This window comes from Etheostoma cragini, chromosome 15 (assembly GCF_013103735.1).
Source record: "Etheostoma cragini isolate CJK2018 chromosome 15, CSU_Ecrag_1.0, whole genome shotgun sequence".
Classification (NCBI taxonomy): Eukaryota; Metazoa; Chordata; class Actinopteri; order Perciformes; family Percidae; genus Etheostoma; species Etheostoma cragini.
In genome coordinates, this window is record NC_048421.1 from 14631177 (window position 1) to 14650394 (window position 19218).

A 19218-nucleotide genomic window follows, 5' to 3' on the forward strand; every position below is an offset into this window, starting at 1 on the left:
TGAAGACTTTGGAGTGGCCTAGCCAAAGTCCTGACCTGAATCCTATTGAGATGTTGTGGTATGACCTTAAGAAGGCCGCTCATGCTTGAAAACCCTCTAATGTAAGTGAATTAGGACAATTCTGCAAAGATGAGTGGGCCAAAATTCCTCCAGGACGCTGTAAAAGCCTCATTGCACGTTATCGCAAACGCTTGGTTGCAGTTGTTGCTGCTAAGGGTGGCCCAACCAGGTTTAGGGGGCAATCACTTTTTCACAAAGGACCATGATGGTTTGGATTTTTTTTTTCACCCTTAAAAACAAACACCTTAATTTACAAATTGCATTTTGTGTTTACTTGTGCTGTCCTTGACTATTGTTTAAATTGGTTTGATGTTCCAAAACACTTAAGTGTGACAAACATGCAAAGGAACAGGAAATGAGGAAGGGGGCAAACACTTTTTCACACCACTGTACTGACTTTACGGAGACAAATAGGCTGTCATGATGTGGTGTCGGCTCACTGTGCAGTGAATTTGCATTATCAACTCCACCAATGGTGCTGTGCAGTTTAGTGACAGAGTGCCACAGCCTCTGTTTCAGTTACTGTCTTGTCCTTTTAGTGAACTAGATTGTCAGAAGCCCAACAGCTCTTTTGTATAAGAGCATTGCATTGTGTGCTGCTCTCACTCAAATACTTGTGGCCACAGTTGGTAAAGGACTGCCCCGAGGCAGCCATTAGGGCTGTGCAGTGCGTAGGCTTTCAGAAAAAGTGAGTGTGCTTTCACACATGTGCATATACATGCATTTATTTGCTTCAAATGAAGAGGGGGATACAAAAATCACATGGACAAATAAAACATTATACTTACATAGTACAGATAAAATAAGACTATTACCAAAGTTTAAAAAAGTATGCATTTTTTATTATGAGATTTTATCACCAGATTTTGTTAATGCTTTTGTTTAAGAATTGAATGAAAGTTTCAACTCTAAAGCACAAAGCACTTACATCCGAAGCTCTACTTGTGTGGCCGGTGGCATGACAAATCAAGAACATTAAGGCTCACCGTGTAACAACCTATGCAGGTATTTTCTTATAAAATAACCCAAAGTTTTAAGGCTACCCTGCTCCTTCATCAAGCATATATAAAAAAGGTTTGGACAAAGTCTTAAAAGTTGGAAGATGCTAAAAGGTTAAAGTTAGGAATAGGTTTGACTTGGAATATACTCCTTGAAAAAAATGCTTGATTTTCAATTTAACATGGTGTTTCTTCTACATAATGACTCATGTAAACCAAAACTTTTTATATTTGAAATGACAAAAGTCAAAGTGCTTGAATTTTACACTAATCTGTACAACCCTGTATAAAGGACCGCTGTTTTGGCAGGTTTTTTTACAGTTAAAGCAGATCATTTAACAAAAGAGATGAATCTTCGTTTTCATTTCCAGACCCCAGTATCCAGCAGAACTGCTTCTTTCTCTGAAAACAGAGCCAAACTTGAGGGCTCACCAGCCAAGAAGGTCAAAACTGGAGCTCCCATTGGTAAACACACACACACACACACACACACACACACACGCACACACTGCACTGGGAAATCTTTATACTGTGAATGCTAAGGCTTTGATGTGTTTTCATGCATGGGTCCACCGCAGGGCAGCATGGTAGGTGTATGTGACCATACATGGTTGAGTTTAGGTATTATAGCTCCCCCTTTGGACAACAGGAGGACTCTGCAATCCAAACTCACTAAAATGGAAATTCAGTGTACTGACATATACAGACACATACACCCCTAATCCCAAACTCGACATGTCTTTTTTTGTTTACTCCAATAATGTTAAAGTAATAAATCAGTAACTCAACTTGGTTTATAATCCCAGAATCCTGAACTAGTTTTTCTGTCTACTGTATTGATCTTATTTATGCCCGCGAAAAAGGCCTCATTGACCTCTGGTAATCCTCATGTCATGTTAATTATCATTTTTAACTTCCTTCATTGTCTTTCCTACCTCTAGTTAAGGCAACTAACCTCTTCAGCAAACACACCAAGTCTATAGTGTGGGGTATGCAGACCCGGGCAGTACAGGGTATGCTGGACTTTGACTATGTCTGCTCCAGAGATGAGCCATCTGTCGCAGCCATGGTCTACCCATTCACGTAAGTGTTCTCTGTCCTTCTTATTTAGTTAGTGTTTACTTTGTTCTGATGTCATGGCTCCCAATTCCTAATAATATATATAATATAATAACAATTTATTGTAATAAAATCTCTTGAGTAAATGGTGTCCTTTCACTTTTTGACAAATGCATATTCTGCATGGCTGCCTTTCAGTGGAGACCACAAACAGAAGTACTATTGGGGCCATAAAGAGATCCTCATCCCTGTCTATAAGAACATGAGTGACGCCATGAAGAAGCACCCAGATGTCGACGTGCTCATCAACTTTGCCTCTTTGCGTTCAGCCTTTGATAGCACCATGGAGACCATGCATTATCCACAGGTAAATGCACCATCACCCTGCACCATCTGCGAGGTACTTAACAGCGAAAGAATAAAGTTGAGCCTCACCATTCATTTGCTTTCAGATTCACACCGTTGCCATCATTGCTGAGGGAATCCCTGAAGCCCATACCAGGAAGATCATCAAGGTTGCTGATGAGAAGGGTGTTACAATCATTGGACCAGCAACCGTTAGTCTCGCTTCACTTCTCATTAGATTTATAGCGATTTGATTGTTCTTTTATCTGAGCAAACCAGCAAATCTCTGCTTCTGTGTTTTTGTCCAGGTTGGAGGAATTAAGCCAGGCTGTTTCAAGATCGGCAACACAGGAGGCATGCTGGATAACATCCTCGCCTCCAAGCTCTATCGCCCTGGCAGTGTGGCCTACGTGTCTCGCTCAGGTGGCATGTCCAATGAACTCAACAACATAATCTCGCGCACCACTGACGGTGTATTTGAAGGTGTGGCCATTGGAGGGGACAGGTATGTAAATGTCCTTTTATTTGCAGCATGTGGGTTTGACTTGGCCTTTTAATCATGTTCTTTTCTGCAGATACCCAGGCTCTGTGTTTACTGACCATGTGCTGCGCTACCAAGACACTCCTGGAGTAAAAATGATTGTTGTACTGGGAGAGGTGAGGGACAAATCTTCACACACTGGTGCCTGCAGCTTTATTGATTTGCTAAATCCTGAATCTGTCTCTGCCTTCCACAGATCGGAGGCACGGAGGAGTACAAGATCTGCGAGGCTATCAAACAGGGCAGGATCACAAAGCCAGTGGTGTGCTGGTGTATTGGCACCTGTGCTACCATGTTCTCCTCAGAGGTGAGAGGGCGGGTGTAGAGTCTGGCGCATTGCACGATGAGAGATTTTTAATAAAATGTCTGACTCACGTTGAACCTTTTGTCCCCTCCCTCCTCAGGTTCAGTTTGGCCATGCAGGAGCTTGTGCCAGCCAGGCCTCTGAGACAGCAGTAGCTAAGAACATGGCTCTGAAAGAGGCTGGTGCCTTCGTCCCTAAGAGCTTTGATGAGCTGGGAGAGATCATCAAGTCAGTGCATGTTGTTATATTCATTCCTTCAGTTCAGCATGTTCATACAACCATACCGTGTGACAAAAATGATTTATTCTTTTATAATGCTACTTGTACTTACTTCCTTTTTTACTTATCTATCTCTGCTCTTGTCTTTGCTGTTGCAAACCACAATTTCCCCACTGAGGGACAGATAAAGGTTTTCTGATCTTATCCATAATGATCACTGAGTCTTCTGTGTCATCCATGCAGTTCTGTTTATGATGACCTTGTTGCCAGAGGAGTTATCCAGCCAGCTGAAGAGATGCCTCCTCCCACTGTCCCGATGGATTACTCTTGGGCACGAGTGAGTAAGCCTGTGAAAAAGTATGAATCAAGCTCCTGGCTATCCGATGAGGGCAAAACAAAACTGAAATACGTGATATAGTTTAAAAAAAAGACAGGTGGATCACAGTAAATACAGCATATGCTGTAAAGTTGAGTTTATCGAAATGGAGGGAAAAAAATAAAAAAATAACAATATTTTTGTCCAAATACATCAATGTCCATAATGCAGTGTTTTTTAGGGTTAACTATTGGTGCTTTAACAATGAGATGAGTTTTGAGAAGGAAAAGACAACACATCTTCACGGCATATCAGGAAATTGCAATATCCCAAATTTAAGACTACATCTAGCCTCATATGTCAACGTTGATTTAATATCAATTGCCCAGCCCTTCAGTAAAGTTTTTTTCCTTTTTTACTTGCCCTGCAGGAGCTGGGTCTTATCCGTAAGCCTGCTTCCTTCATGACTAGCATCTGTGACGAGAGGGGTCAGGAGCTCATCTACGCAGGCATGCCCATCACTGAGGTCTTCAAGTCGGAAATAGGCCTGGGAGGAACTCTAGGGCTTCTCTGGTTCCAGAGGAGGTCAGCCTTCAAACCTCTTAACCCAGGAGCTGTGATAAACTACATCCTTGTACCACATAACATTGTTTGTTTTTGTTTTTTTCCCCTTCTGTGTGCAGGTTGCCGAGGTATGCCTGCCAGTTTATTGAGATGTGCCTGATGGTGACCGCTGATCATGGCCCTGCTGTTTCCGGTGCCCACAACACAATTGTCTGTGCTCGAGCTGGCAAAGATCTCATCTCCAGCCTCACCTCTGGCCTTCTCACCATTGTAAGACACTTAGCCTGTGATTCATGTACTTGAATAACTGACCTGCAAAAGTCCACCTTGAGCATGTGTTTTTCCTTTTTATAGGGCGACCGCTTTGGAGGTGCTCTGGATGCTGCAGCAAAGCAGTTCAGCAAGGCTTTTGACAGCAGCATGCTGCCCATGGAGTTTGTCAACAAGATGAAGAAGGATGGCAAGCTGATCATGGGCATTGGACACAGAGTCAAGTCGGTGAGTACCATGGGTCTTCAGCATGTGTGTATCCAGCGAGGACACAGCAGCAGAATGATCTTTTAAATCAGTTATTATTGAATAACACGGAGCTGTACAACACTGCTAAAATATTATGTAAATGACAAATCCTAGAGATAGAGGAAAAACAGATTGATTGAATGCTTCCCCAGATCAACAATCCAGACATGAGAGTCCAGATCTTGAAGGACTTTGTGAAGCAGAACTTCCCCTCCACCCAGCTGCTTGACTACGCTCTAGATGTAGAGAAGATCACCACATCCAAAGTAAGATTTATCACTTCATCCTGCCATTCACAGCCTTTAGTAAACGTGACGTGCTCCATTTTTTAAATGACATGATCCTCTTTTCCCGGGGTGTTGATTTTGTTGTTTTAGAAACCCAATTTAATCCTGAATGTGGACGGCTTCATTGGTGTGGCCTTTGTGGATTTGCTCAGGACTTGTGGTGGCTTTACACGGTGAGCCAATAAATACTGTCCATCTTTACAATGTCTTTGTACAGTTTACACCTTCTTTCACACACCTTCTATGGTGAAGCCATGTAGCAGGAGAATCGAGATCCAAGGCTCAGATCACAACGCAGATCTTTGTTTTTATGCTTCTATGACATAATGTCTTGCAGTAATTTAGAGCCAAACATACGTAAGTGTAGTCATTTATACATTAATATAATAAATAGGTGGACTGAAATGCTGGGACTACAATGAATCATTGTATTGTATTTGTCCATATTAAAAATTACCACTTAATGCCAAAATTGCTGTAAATTGTTTGCCTGCACTTCAGTCAATGTCAATATGTCTGTGTTTAGGTACAATATAAGTAATATATGATCTACATTATGTGCATCTTTTTAAATTCATCTCTTATCCTTGTTGTCCATCATGCTCACTATAGGGATGAAGCTGATGAGTTTGTGGAAATTGGAGCTTTGAATGGCATCTTTGTCCTGGGACGTAGCATGGGATTTATTGGTGAGTCATTTCTGTGTGCCGATGACATACTGCTACGGTAAAGTATGCAAGATTGCAAACACTTCTACCTTGAATGACAATCAATCCTTCCTCTTCGTATCTCCCCAGGACACTACCTGGACCAGAAGAGGCTGAAGCAGGGTCTGTATCGCCACCCCTGGGATGACATCTCCTATGTGCTCCCAGAACATATGTCCATGTAATCAGAGAGCGTCAGCCTTCTGTCCCCGAAATCCCCTCACCCCAGCCGTCAATTCCTCACACAAACTGTAATCTGTCACCCGGAAGCCGTGGCGTAATGAAGGGAATATGTTACTATTAATATAGCTGTAAATTGCAAACAATAACAAGGAAAATACGTTTTTAGTTTTGAAAAGGCTGTCAGTGCTGCAGTTCTGTGAATACAAGTAAAACGTGCTAAACTGTGAAGCTCCGGTAAAACAACGTTGGTTTCTGACTGAGAGAGATTTGAAGATAAATCGGATGAAGTGCAGATGAGGGAGTAAAAGTGGATAATTCAACAACTGACCACCACCACTGTCACGGCTAGTGAAGTACCGTTATTTATCCCAGTACATCATTGTTGTATTAACCTAGCATGTGTCACAGACTCTGTCTCTGTCTCTCTCTGCAGCTCTCTTCTTTACACCACTTGATAATCATGTGCTTGCTAGGAGTGAACATCGTGCAATAATGCCTATAATATGAGAACATACTGTAGAACAGAGCTTTATTTATGTATAGGTGTATTAATAGTAAAAATTAAATGGTACAATAATGTTATAGTTTTGATTATATTTACTGCTTTTGATACACAAGTGAATGCAGTCTGCTTACTGTGGAAAAAGGGACCATTTTATGAGGAATTCCTGTAACGTGCTGCTGTCCCCAGGAAATATCCTCACTGTTAGTGGAAAGCTTTTTTTAACATGAATGCACTAATCCCATAACAATAACATTAATTATTATTACAATAATTCTGTGTCAGCACTATAAGACGGCAAATAAATTTAGCAGTTAAATGCAATGATATATTAAATATCTTAACATATTTTTTCACATGAATGTCTAAATGTGTCTTGTGAATTTAGTCAGACTAGGGATCTTAAAGTTTATTACATGGCCAATATTGAACATGTTGCTTCATCTATTATTCAATGACTTTTTTGTTCGATAAAAACAATTTATATGATACATTTTCCCCACAATTTGAGGTCCAAAAGAAAATGTGTGGCAACCATCACTAATGTCATCTATTATGTGAATGTTACAAAACTAGAAAAGTTCTCCAGAACACCAGAAACCTTCCCAGTGTTGTCACAATGCTTAATACTCAATGTGAACTGATCGTGCTTCTGTACTCATTTGTTGTGTGTTGACAACTGTGTAATTGAGTAAAATAAAATGCAATTAATGTTATGCAATGTGTATGTGCAGAGTTACTTTGTAACTATATGTCAATGTCTGCCTGAATTTAACTGTAAGTGCTAGGTCAGGGTTGGGTTAATTAATTGATTTCCCTTTTGAGATCTACAAGTCTGCACACCCTTTATCAAATTAGACTCTCTGACATTTTTTAAAAGGTAAGCATGCTTAATGCAAACTTTATGAAGTGTAAACCTGCAGTAGAATCCACAACCATGCAGAAAAATAAATTTATTTTGCCATTTTACCTTTAAAACAGATAATGTTTGTATTCCATGTAGGTGTTCCAGGTCATGCACAATTGTGCATCTGGCTCACTTCTTTAATACTAGCACACCTAATCACAGAGCCACCAATGTTGCTATTAATTACACCTGGGATTTCTCTACCTCGTATCCAGAAAACATATAGCAGTGATTAAAACACGAGTCTATACACACTAAGTTGTACAGTATGAGGCTGTGCATTTATTGCTTGAGTGGTTCGACCTTTCGTGATTCGGCAGAGCAAAGAACATCCGTGTCGGTGCAAGTTTCTCACCATGTGTAAAGCTCAGTTTAGCACTGAGAACCAGCCTCTGACGTCAAAGACGCGGTTACGCCTTTCACCCACTGCGCATGTCAGTGAAGCTGTCTGTGTTTACTAAGATGAAGTTGGTTCCGTATTTGTCGTTTTCCAACGCTTCAATCACTTTGACACAAGAAAGGTATATCACAAGAAAGGTATACCTTTGTTGTGTCAAAGCGTATACGCGCTAAATATTGTTTATGAAGAGTATGTAAAAGAAAACCGTAGACACTCGGCATAGTTACTCCGTTATAATTATGTACATGTAGCTCTTAATGTGCCTTAAATAATTGCTGTGTTGTCCATCACTAATTTGATGTAAAATGTACATTTTGGGTCTAAAATTAAATTAAAGTAGGAATCCAAGGCTATTTTAGCCAAAGTGCCCATATTATTTCTGGGATTTGAAGTGTTATTTTGTGTCTCTAGCGCTTCCACACGTGTAAAAACTTGGAGAAAAAAAACTATCCGTGCTGTTTTGAATGAGATACAGGTTTCTGAATGTCCTATCTGCCTCCAGTCAGCCACGTGTGGTGCGGAACAACAAAAATATGTAGTTTTTTGAAAATGAAACCATATAAACCTATTCTGATACAACCTCAAAATACAATTATGAACCTGAAAATGAGCATAATATGGGCACTTTAAGCAACACTGTTCCACTGGCGCCGGTTCCTTGGAAATAACAACATCCAATCTCTGAATATGAAAACACAGGCCTTTTAGCTAATGATTTTTATTTTTGTTAAATGAAATGACAATAAAATCTAAGCATATTTTAAATTTCTCCCACCCCCTTTTGACCATGAAAAGGAAAAAATGCTTGTATTTAAATTTTAAATTTAAATTTTTGTATTTCAAAATAAAAATCTAATTCACTATTTATGAAAAGAAAAGAAAATAACCAAAAGATACACCGACCCCTTTTGTTTGATTTCAGAATAATATTGCATTTATGACAAAACAACATATTTGTGATAATTTTACCCTAACCATGTTACCACATGTTACATGTTTAATTTTGAATGATTGCATTCAAAGAATACCAGTGTCGTGACAAGGAAACTATATCTCATTGAAAGATGGGTCAACTTTGCATCTGTGTCACTAATATATTGTTTATATATTAACAATGATAATATCCTTAATATGCATTCATCTGCCGAACAATGCAATTAAAAAAAAATGTAATTACATTTTCAATTTTTTTTAACTGAACTGTGTTGCGCTGACCCATGCTCTCCCTCAAATCGCTGACATGAAACTACCAATACGAAACGCGCTTCGTTGTCGCTCGCTGTTTTGACTCATGTCTGCGAGGCTGCGTATGTTGCCTCCTTTCCTTCACTAGTTTACCTCATTCCCCACCACTGCTCACCTTCGTCGCCGGCAGCAGAATGGCAGCGGCGGCCCCCAACCTGGAGGACTCCGCCAGGAGCAGCAGTAGCAGTAGCAGTGGCACCAGCACACCCAGCGTCCTTGCCGGGGAAGGGGACGCGGAAGAGGCCGAGGACTTTACCTCGTCCTCCCACTGCTCGGAGTTGTCTCGACGGCAGAACGAGCAGAGGAAGCAGGGCTTGTTCTGCGACGTGACGCTGGCCTTCAGCAGCGGGGCGGCTAGCGGGAGCGTGCAGAGCTGTGAGTTTTCAGCTCACAGGTCTGTCCTGGCGGCGGCCACCGATTATTTCACGCCCCTGCTTGGAGGACAGTTCTCCGAGTCCTTGTCCGGACGGGTAGAAATGAAGGAATGGAGCTCAGAACTGGGGCCGGAGCCGGATACGGTGGAGAGTGTCATCCAGTATATGTACACTGGAGAAATACGCGTTAGCACCTGCAATGTACATGAAGTACTGGAGCTAGCTGACAGGTACGGTCTGTTTAATATAACATTTCCGTTTTGTGTCAGTGAGATTTTAAAAGCATGAGGCCTCCAATGACTGCTTTGTTGCCTAAAAGTGTTTTGTGCTCTGCTTGCAGAAAATAAGACTAGCCTGGCCCCTACCAGTTAAAACAGAATAACAGGCGATTATTTAGTTACAGGAACTGCTCATTCTATCTGACATGCTGTATTTCTTATTGTTGGCTCTTTTAGGTTCCTCCTGCTGCAGCTGAAAGATTTCTGTGGTGAGTTCCTTAAGAAGAAGCTGAGCCTGACCAACTGTGTGGCGGTGCACAGTCTAGCCCACATGTACACCTTGGACCAGCTGGCTCTACGGGCTGCAGACATGATCCGTCGCAACTTCCATAAGGTTATTCAGGATGACGAGTTTTACACTCTGCCCTTTCACCTGGTTCGTGACTGGCTGTCTGATGCAGAGATCACAGTGGATTCTGAAGAGGTGCTCTTTGAGGCTGTGGTCAAGTGGGTGCAAAAGAACCCAGAGGAGCGTAGCCGCTACTTTGAGGAGCTGTTCCGTCTCCTGAGGCTGCCACAGATAAAGCCCACCTACCTGACCAGGGTGGTGAAGACTGAGCAGCTGGTGTCCGCAAATGAGGCCTGCCTCCGGCTGGTGTCGGAGGCCGTAGAGGGCCACGCTATACGCTTTGAGAACCTCAAGTCAACTGATATGGAGTTCTGGTCTTCCCACATGGCCTCCTTTCAGCCACGTTTTGGCCAGAACATGGACGTTATCATGGTAGTAGGCGGTGTGTCAGAGGGGGGGGACTACCTGAGTGAGTGTGTGGGCTACTTCATTTACGAGGACCGTTGGGTCAACCTGCCGCACATCCACAACCACCTGGACGGCCATGCTATCGCTGCCACGGAGTCTCACGTCTACGTAGCCGGTTCTATGGAACCAGGCTTTGCTAAGACGGTGGAACGTTATAATCCTAATCGCAACACCTGGGAGCAGGTGAGCAACCTGACCACGCGCAAGCACTCCTTTGGCCTCACCTGTATTAAGGATATATTGTACAGCATTGGTGGCCATGGCAACTTCAGTCCAGGTTTTAAAGACGTCAGTATATATGAGCCCGAGCAGGACAAGTGGCACAATCTGGAATCCGCACCCAAAATCCTGCGGGATGTGAAGGCAGTGAGTGTGGAGGACCGCTATGTGTACGTCACGGCACGCACACCGGTCGATACAGATAACGATGATGGACTGAAGACAGTGACAACTCGCTATGACACAGAGAGCCGCCAGTGGCAAGATGTTGACTCCCTGCCCCTCATTGACAACTATTGCATCTTCCAGATGGCTGTGGCCTCTACTAACTTCTACCACACAGCCTCCTGCTGCCCCAAGAGCTACACTGAGCGGGATGAGGTCGCCAAGCTAAAGATCAGTGGGCGCATCTCTGATGAGATCCTGGAGAGCCTACCACCAGAGGTTACCAGCATCGAGGGTGCTGCCATCTGCCACTTTGATGAGGATGTCTTCATCATCGGAGGCTGGAAGAACAGTGATGATGTAGACAAGCAGTACCGCAAGGAGGCTTACCGCTACTGTGCTGAGAGGAAACGCTGGATGTTGCTGCCACCCATGCCTCAGCCTCGCTGCCGAGCCACCGCCTGCCATGTCCGCATCCCCTACCGTTTCCTGTATGGCTGCCAGCGCTACCCCATGCCCCAGAATCTGGCCCGCCAGCGAGATCGCATGCAGCAGATGCAGCAGCTTCACCGGCGCACTCTCACCTTACGCCGGCAGCTCCAGTCGCAGATAGAGTGCTGAGCAAGTCGGTGCTTAATCCAAGAACTACTCTTCTCCGTCCATGGATACGCTGCAGGCATTCCATTGCAGCCATCTTCATCAACCCTGTTGTTGCCCTCATACTGGATTTCATTTAAATGAACTCTGTGCCATCAGCTCTCGTGTTGTTCTGTTAATGGCTAATATGGCGAAAGCCATGAAATGTGTGGACAAGTGTCTGGTGGTCTGTGAGGAAGGATAAGGGAATGTAAACATGTGAATAAGAGTGTTATATAGGAGCCAACAACAGAATATCCTTTTGTCAAGTATGTTGGTATAGATGCGGTTTATCTGCCGCTTTTGTTTGTATATAAATAGTATAAATCTGTATATGTAAACATTTATATGGATATTTTACATTCCTTTAATGTATGCCTCTACAGGGGAGGCTACAGTATGTGACATTACCTATAACTGCATTCCTACATTGAATCTAACTCGCTTATTGAAGTCTCATTCCATTTTAACACTGTGACAATCTCTTCATGAAAGTAGAACATCAGTCAAAATGTCTTAACTCTCATGGATATCATACTTGCTATATTAGAATGGCTCTGCTTGTTACTGTGCAGCCTAAACCAATTAAATCAGAAAGGCTGTTAATCTAAAAATCCTGTAGACTAGTTTCCTTTTAGATTGCGGGTTCCCTTCAAAAGAGTATATTTATTTATTTTTGTCATCTAACACTTGAAAACTAGTACTTTGTCTCTAGGTTTCTGGCGAGTTAAAAATGATGTGACAGCTCTGATGTTGAAAAGATGTGATAAGATGTAATAACATGATTCCTCTGAGTTATCTCAACATTTGGCAAATGCATTTAGCTCCACTCACTGACGATGGCCCAATCATTCCTTTCTTTTCCACTCTGGCAGTCTATTGCTAAGTACATTTCCATACATTCAAGAAAAATACATTGAAAATATATGTGGGAGTGCATATGATTTGTGTTTGCAGGTCAAAGCTTTTCTACAACTGCACCGTTTGACATCTAATTGCTCGTAAAGTCTTACAGAAGAATGGGGATATAAATTGCCACAGCACTTTGACTTTGCTTATTTAATTTGTTCATATCAAACAAGGTGATTGTATTTTGGAAATGCTGTGTTTCGTCCAGCATGTTCTCATTATTTGCAGATTTATTTCCAACATTAAATGTCTTGTTAAACCTTGTGTTATTGTACTTAAACTTCCAGCTGGGTGTATATTACAGATCTGCTGCGTTGTTCTGTGGTCTCCTCTCTCTCTGTTAAGAGACTTAAATGAAATGAAAAGGAATCCGACGTATAGGCCAAACAAACAGTTTCTAAGAATGTGTTGTGACTGACCTTAGAAATTCCTGCTGTCCATGCAGTACCTATTAAGTTATAAAGGTTGCAGAGCGGAGGAATTTCCACTTTATGACCAATGTAACTATCACTGCAAATATTAAGTGGAATAAGCTATGTAATTTGCTTTGCATGTGATAGCCTGACATAACCTTATATTGGATGTAAGAAATGCTAATGTCATCACTTGCAATTAAAGTTGTTTTGTAAAACAAATGGTTATTTCTGTGTTGGACCTCCCTGTTAAATGAGTTACTACCCACACATCTTGATCATCTTGTAACCTGCATCTACTTTAAGACTGCTTAGTCTCCCAGTTCTATTTGTTACAATAAAAAACTACAAGTCGTTCTCCAGTGGTTAGAAAACTCTGGAGACCACACTGCCAATCAGTGCAGTGGTATTGGCTTTCATGAAAAACATGACTTTTGTTTCGTTTTATTCATTTTAAATGCCCTGGCATAGACTGTTTACAATAGAGAGACGGTGGGAACTTTCTATCAGTGCCTTTGTCTTGGGAGGAAGATTACATACAATCACACCATAATTGAAGACTGTCTACGAATATAAATTTTGGTGTTGCCTTTACGTGTTTATCAGAGGCTCGAATTTTAGATGTCAGGCGAAAATAAATGTTTAGTCGCTTCAGGCCACAGAATATATTATAACTATTTCAACTTGTATCGTATTTTGAGTAGACGGTTTCCATCCATGGTTTTGAGTAGACGTCAAATGGGATCATCACAAAAAAATAACCAAACTGTCTAACGTTAGCAGTTTGTTTTTTTCATGTTAAAAAAGGCCCTACACTTTTGACAGTACCGGAAGGCAGCGTCACTTCTCTTGCAGATGAAGTTGTTGCCCCTGTAGCAACGTTAACGTCACATGTCAACGGAGACAGCTGATGATTATACGCCTTTACGACTTTAAGTGAGCGGAAAACAATTTCAAGGAATGGTAATGATATTTTTTCAAGGAAAAGTTTTCACTAGAATGCCAAGCACCACAATTAATGCACTGTAACTACAAACTTGCATACCAGCTGCTTAGGTTAGCTAAACGTACCTAGCTAGCTTAACGTACTTTGAAGCTACCACTAATGGCTAAGATTAGCTAGCTAGCTAACGTTAACGGTGTACCGTCTCAGTAAATTACAGCAAATTATACAGATTATAAATATAACTATAACGATCCAGCAAGACTAACGTTACTGCTTGATGTCCGAAGGAACAATGCGTCTTGCACGTCTAAGATATTGTGTGTTACCCACTTTGTCTCTAAGTTGCAATGACACTCGCACATATTTTCACTGCTAAGATTCCAGAGTTGTCCAACCCCTCAGTGTGTATGAGGGACCCTCAGAGAGTACAGGAGATCCTACAGTCCATGGTGAAGGCTGGCTCCAACACCGTGCAGGTATACGACATCCAGATCTATGAAAGGTTTCAGTGTCACTATATAGCTATAGTATTATTTGCAGTATTTGTATATAAACAATATGTGTGAGTGATGTTTTATTATTTTTTATTTTTCATGTAGGTGATCTCAGATTTTGACATGACCCTGACAAGATTTGCATACAATGGCAAAAGGTGCCCTACGTGTCACAGTAAGTCCTCTAACAAGTAAAGTGTAGTTTGTGGTTTTCAGCAATACGTTGTTGTCATTTTGTCTGTGTATTTTATTTTCAGATATCCTTGACAACAGCAAACTTCTGTCCAATGACTGCAAAACGGAGGTATAATGCAACTTTATTGCAAGGGTTAGGGGTTTACAAGTGAGATATGTGTGTATTTTCTTAAGTTTTTACTCAGAACATTTCCATATAACCACATATTGCTTAAGTATTTTCAGGAAAATATTACAACTTTCAAGAGATTGCCTGGAATTTGTTACTATTGTAACCATAGACAGAAATACACAACCCCCGAACCCCTAGGATATAATCTGACATGTTGTAAACTGGAGATCATCTCCCACTCTTATTGGGTGCAATGCAGCCGTTTTCTAGATGTTTACAAGCTGTTTATCCTGTCTCCATCAGCTGAAGAAACTGCTCAACACATACTACCCTATAGAGATTGACTCTTCACGGTCAATAGAAGAAAAGCTGCCCCTCATGGTGGAGTGGTGAGTATCTAATACAGCTTTTAGTATAAACCCAATATTGTGTACTTTAATGTGTTCATAAAACTGTTTTGCACCTATATCTCACAGGTGGACTAAAGCTCATGAACTGCTGGTAAAGCAGAATATTCGGAAAGACTTGCTGGCCATGGTGGTGCAGGAGTCTGATGCCATGCTGAGGTCAGGAGACTACAACATCTATTTAATACTATGCTTTTTTATTTGATATCTCATTTTTTATGGCATACTGTATTCTGATTGATTTGACATTTTTGTGACATACTATTTAAGGCATTTGGTAACATACTATATGATTTTCATATAATGAATTGTGATCTTTTGACCTTTAAGGCATTCAATATTTTGACTTTATATATATATAAATACATACACGTATACATGTGGCATATATCCTATACTATGACTTTTTCATCACATTTTTTAAGACATACTTTACTATGGCTTATTTCCATTACCAACATTTTTATGGTATACTATATTATAAAAAAATCTTTACTATGAATTTTGTAAGACTTTTTTGTATATTGTAATTTGTGACTTTTTATGACACATTTATGGTGTACTATATTAGATTTTTTTTATAGCATACTATGACGTTACTATATTACAAAAAATAGTACAACATTTTTGTGATATTTTCAAACAGGGAGGGCTACAAGCTCCTCTTCGACCACCTGTATGAGCACAGCATCCCTCTGCTCATCTTCTCTGCTGGAATAGGAGACATTCTGGAAGAGGTTATTCGCCAAGCTGGAGTCTTCCACCCCAATGTAAAAGTCTTCTCCAACTACATGGATTTTGATGAGTCTGTGAGTAGCGACACCAGAAACTATGATTTGATCCCCACATCAAGCAGTAAACTGATGTACTGACCTATGTGACTTTTGATTTGCTGGTACAGGGAGTGATGAGGGCTTTTAAGGGAGAACTGATCCACATCTACAATAAAAGGGAAGGTGCACTGCTCAACACTGGCCATTTCCAGGAGCTGCGGACGCGGCCTAACGTGCTACTGCTGGGAGACTCTCTGGGAGATCTGACCATGGCTGACGGGGTGCAGGATATGGAAAACATTCTCAAAATTGGGTACCTCAATGACAAGGTCAATGAAATCTCACACTCTCTTGGTCTATGAAATGTCTAACTTACTATTAACCTGTTTACATTCATGACGTGTGTACAATTTCTTTTGTTTATATATTGTTTATTTGCACTCTTTCCTACTTTGTACTTTATCTGCTGGACAATAATATTTAGTAACTGTTGCCCCGAAACAAATCTCAGAACTCAAATACATTCACATCTACTCTCTAAGATTATAGTACGCACCCAATATTTACCATGTTAAATAGTCATATTCTGATATTTTAATACACTACTCATCTGGTTTTGTTTTTTTCTCAGGTGGAGGAGAGAAAGCAGTCTTACTTGGACTCATATGACATTGTGTTGTTAAAAGATGAGACCTTGGATGTCCCTAATGCTATAATGCTCTACCTTACTGGCAACAATTGAACCGAGAGTAACGCCGCTGGCCATATGGTATTAAACACCCCAGTGCCATCAGGTGAGGAGGCCCTTGCTCAGAAAGTGCCAGTTGAATGCATATTTACAACCAACTAAGAATGTTTGATGATTATTTATTATTTTACAAAACTATTCACAGGTCCAGTTGACAGCTGCAGTTCACATACACAACGTCACCCTTTTATATTTTTGTTCATTGGCTTTCTTCTCATGTTTATGGTTAAACTGCTTTTGGCCCATGCTGTATGTGATGAAAGCCATATTTGCAATGTCTACCTACTGTGCAGCATGTGTGTGTGGGGATATGGGTGTTTTCTTCATTTGTTTATTTGGGGAAGAGATAATATAAGATTTGTCTTTACATAGGATGTAATGATAAAGGGAAAGAAGAACGCAAAACATAAGTGGCTGTACTTTACCTGGTATCTGGTTTGAAACTGATTTCCAGCCTCCTACAATAAAGCGCCTTTCCTACTAATTTTAACCTTAAAACTGTTTTAAAATGTTTAATGTTTTCTTTCTTTGTCAAGTCTTCCAAGTTTTTGGCCATATTGTCAAGCTTACAGTACAGGTTGTATTTGTATGAAAACTATGGTTTTTGTAGTGAAACACCACTGTAATAGGTGGTGTACTATGACACCTACACCTGTGTTTAAGAGGAAAATAAATGGGTGAACAAAAATTAAAAAAATACATTTTTTTTGATAAGTACGGTAGAGGTAACTGAGGTTCAATTAATGGTAAGAACTTATTGCTACCTCAGAAGTGTTACAGTAGTATATTAACACAGGATTTTCAGATTTCTGTTGGTATTTTACATTATTTCACCTTTACAGTCATTTTGACTTCATGGTTTTGAAAAAAAGTTTCATACTTTCTGCACTGCAACAAGCAAAGTCATGAAACTCAACTACATGTTAACACAATATCCACAATTAAAATTTGTTCCATATGCATTCATTCATGAATCTTTTTGGCTTCTTTTGTTAGAACTTCTCACCTCATGTTTTAACCGTCTGACATAAAGTGTATAGTAAAATAACCAAGTTTCTGACCATTGTTGTAAAATAGTATGTTGAAAAAAGTGATACAAATTCATGGTACAGTATATTGAATTGACATAGTATTCAAATACTACTAAAGAAGTGATAAAAAGTCATACTATTAAAAACCAACTGATAAAGTAATAGTATAATGTGTCAAAAAGAGTGATAAAAAAAATCAGTGTAGTATGTCAAAAAGTGATTAAAAAGTCATAGCACAATATGTCAAAAAAGTAATAAAGTCATAGTAAATTTAAAAAAAAGTGATTAAAAACTCATAGTATAATACGTCAAAAAAGCGAAAGTCAGTATAATATGTCAAAAAAGTGATTAAAAAAAAGTCAGTGTAGTATGTTGAAAAAATGATAAAAAGTTATAGCATGTTGAAACAGTAATAAAATGTAATATTTTAGTATGTCGAAAAATGGATAAAAGGTGATAAGTTAAAACAAATGGAGACCATGTCTCAACTGTCAACCATCACAACATGCCACCTTCCTCCCCAGGCGACCAAAATAAGACCGCCGCCACTTGAACCCAGATCTAATATAAAATAAATTAGCATACACCAGTATGCCGAAAGAGTAAAAGAATAAAAAAGCGATACAAAAGTCATTGTATAATATGTTGGAAAAACTGGTAAAACGGCATAGTTTAGTGTGTTGAAAAAGTCATAGCATAGTATGTTGCAAAAAGTGATACAAATGTCATGGAATAATATGTTGAAAACTGATAAAAAGTCGTACTATAGTATGTCAAATGTTTTTTTTAAAGTTATAGTATAGAATGTAAAGAAATATACAAACTCACAGTATAATGTGTCAAAAAAGTGATGAAAAGTCATGGCATAGTATGTCGAAAAGAGTGACAGAAAAGTCATGGTATAATATGTTGACTAAAGTGATAAAAATTCATGGTATAGTATGTTTAAAAACTGGTAAAAAGGCATAGTTTAGTATGTTGAAAGCGTTGATAAAAACTCATAGTATAGTATGTCAAAAAAGTTATAAAAAGTCATAATATAGTATGTTGAAAAATGTAAATTAAACAGTCATACGATAGTATGTTGAAAAGAGTACTACATAGGCATGGTATAGTGTGTTGAAAAAAATGATACATACATATGACGAAAGAAGTGATAAAAAAGTCATGATATAGTATCTTGACAAAAGTCGTAGTGTAGAATGTTAAAAAAGTCATATTATAGTATGGCAAAAAAAGGTGTTGAAAAGTCATGTCAAAAAACTTTAAAGTATAGTACGTTAAAAAAAGTCGTAGTATGTATAGTATAGTGTAGTATGTCCAAAGAAGTGATAAAAGAAGTGATAAAAATTCATACTATACTATGTTGAAAAAAGTGAAAAAGTCATGTTGAAAAATGTGATTAAAAAGTCAATGAAAGGTATGTTAAAAAAGTCATTGTATTGTATGTTGAAAAAGTCATAGGACAGTATGTCAAAAAATTAATTGAAAAGTTATAGTACGGTATGTTGAATAAAGTCATATTATAATACAGTGGGTACGGAAAGTATTCAGACCCCTTTACATTTTTCACTCTTTGTTTCATTGCAGCCTTTTTCCAAAAAT

The 19218-nt window shown here is 39.7% G+C and overlaps 3 protein-coding genes across 4 annotated transcripts in view; all 3 read left to right on the plus strand.

Annotated features, from left to right (window-relative positions):
* Positions 1-7321, plus strand: part of aclya (ATP citrate lyase a) — a 19620-nt gene extending 12299 nt beyond the window's left edge. The window contains exons 13-28 of the mRNA XM_034894762.1: positions 1430-1523; positions 2000-2141; positions 2316-2484; positions 2570-2674; positions 2771-2967; positions 3038-3119; positions 3200-3310; positions 3408-3535; positions 3770-3863; positions 4273-4427; positions 4526-4676; positions 4761-4904; positions 5078-5191; positions 5303-5385; positions 5825-5901; positions 6010-7321. Of these exons, the coding sequence (XP_034750653.1) occupies positions 1430-1523; positions 2000-2141; positions 2316-2484; positions 2570-2674; positions 2771-2967; positions 3038-3119; positions 3200-3310; positions 3408-3535; positions 3770-3863; positions 4273-4427; positions 4526-4676; positions 4761-4904; positions 5078-5191; positions 5303-5385; positions 5825-5901; positions 6010-6104 (1941 nt within the window). The 3' untranslated portion in view covers positions 6105-7321. The remainder of the gene's footprint in view (positions 1-1429; positions 1524-1999; positions 2142-2315; positions 2485-2569; positions 2675-2770; positions 2968-3037; positions 3120-3199; positions 3311-3407; positions 3536-3769; positions 3864-4272; positions 4428-4525; positions 4677-4760; positions 4905-5077; positions 5192-5302; positions 5386-5824; positions 5902-6009) is intronic.
* Positions 7322-9157: 1836 nt separating this feature from the next.
* On the plus strand, positions 9158-13134 carry LOC117958421 (kelch-like protein 11). The gene is made up of 2 exons (XM_034894799.1): positions 9158-9760; positions 9986-13134. The coding sequence occupies exons 1-2, from the start codon at positions 9291-9293 to the stop codon at positions 11568-11570; spliced, it is 2055 nt and encodes a 684-aa protein (XP_034750690.1). The 5' UTR covers positions 9158-9290; the 3' UTR covers positions 11571-13134.
* A 522-nt stretch (positions 13135-13656) lies between these two features.
* LOC117958445 (cytosolic 5'-nucleotidase 3-like) lies at positions 13657-17279 on the plus strand. Of its 2 annotated transcripts, XR_004659718.1 has the most exons (10): positions 13657-13870; positions 14231-14329; positions 14453-14522; positions 14605-14651; positions 14958-15043; positions 15131-15220; positions 15708-15870; positions 15963-16163; positions 16466-16628; positions 16728-17279. XR_004659718.1 is itself a non-coding variant. In XM_034894855.1 (9 exons), the coding sequence occupies exons 1-9, from the start codon at positions 13868-13870 to the stop codon at positions 16574-16576; spliced, it is 870 nt and encodes a 289-aa protein (XP_034750746.1). In that variant the 5' UTR covers positions 13657-13867; the 3' UTR covers positions 16577-17279. The 2 variants fall into 2 exon arrangements, 1 of the variants encoding a protein (XP_034750746.1); XM_034894855.1 differs by having other exon boundaries at positions 16466-17279.
* Positions 17280-19218: the final 1939 nt, after the last annotated feature.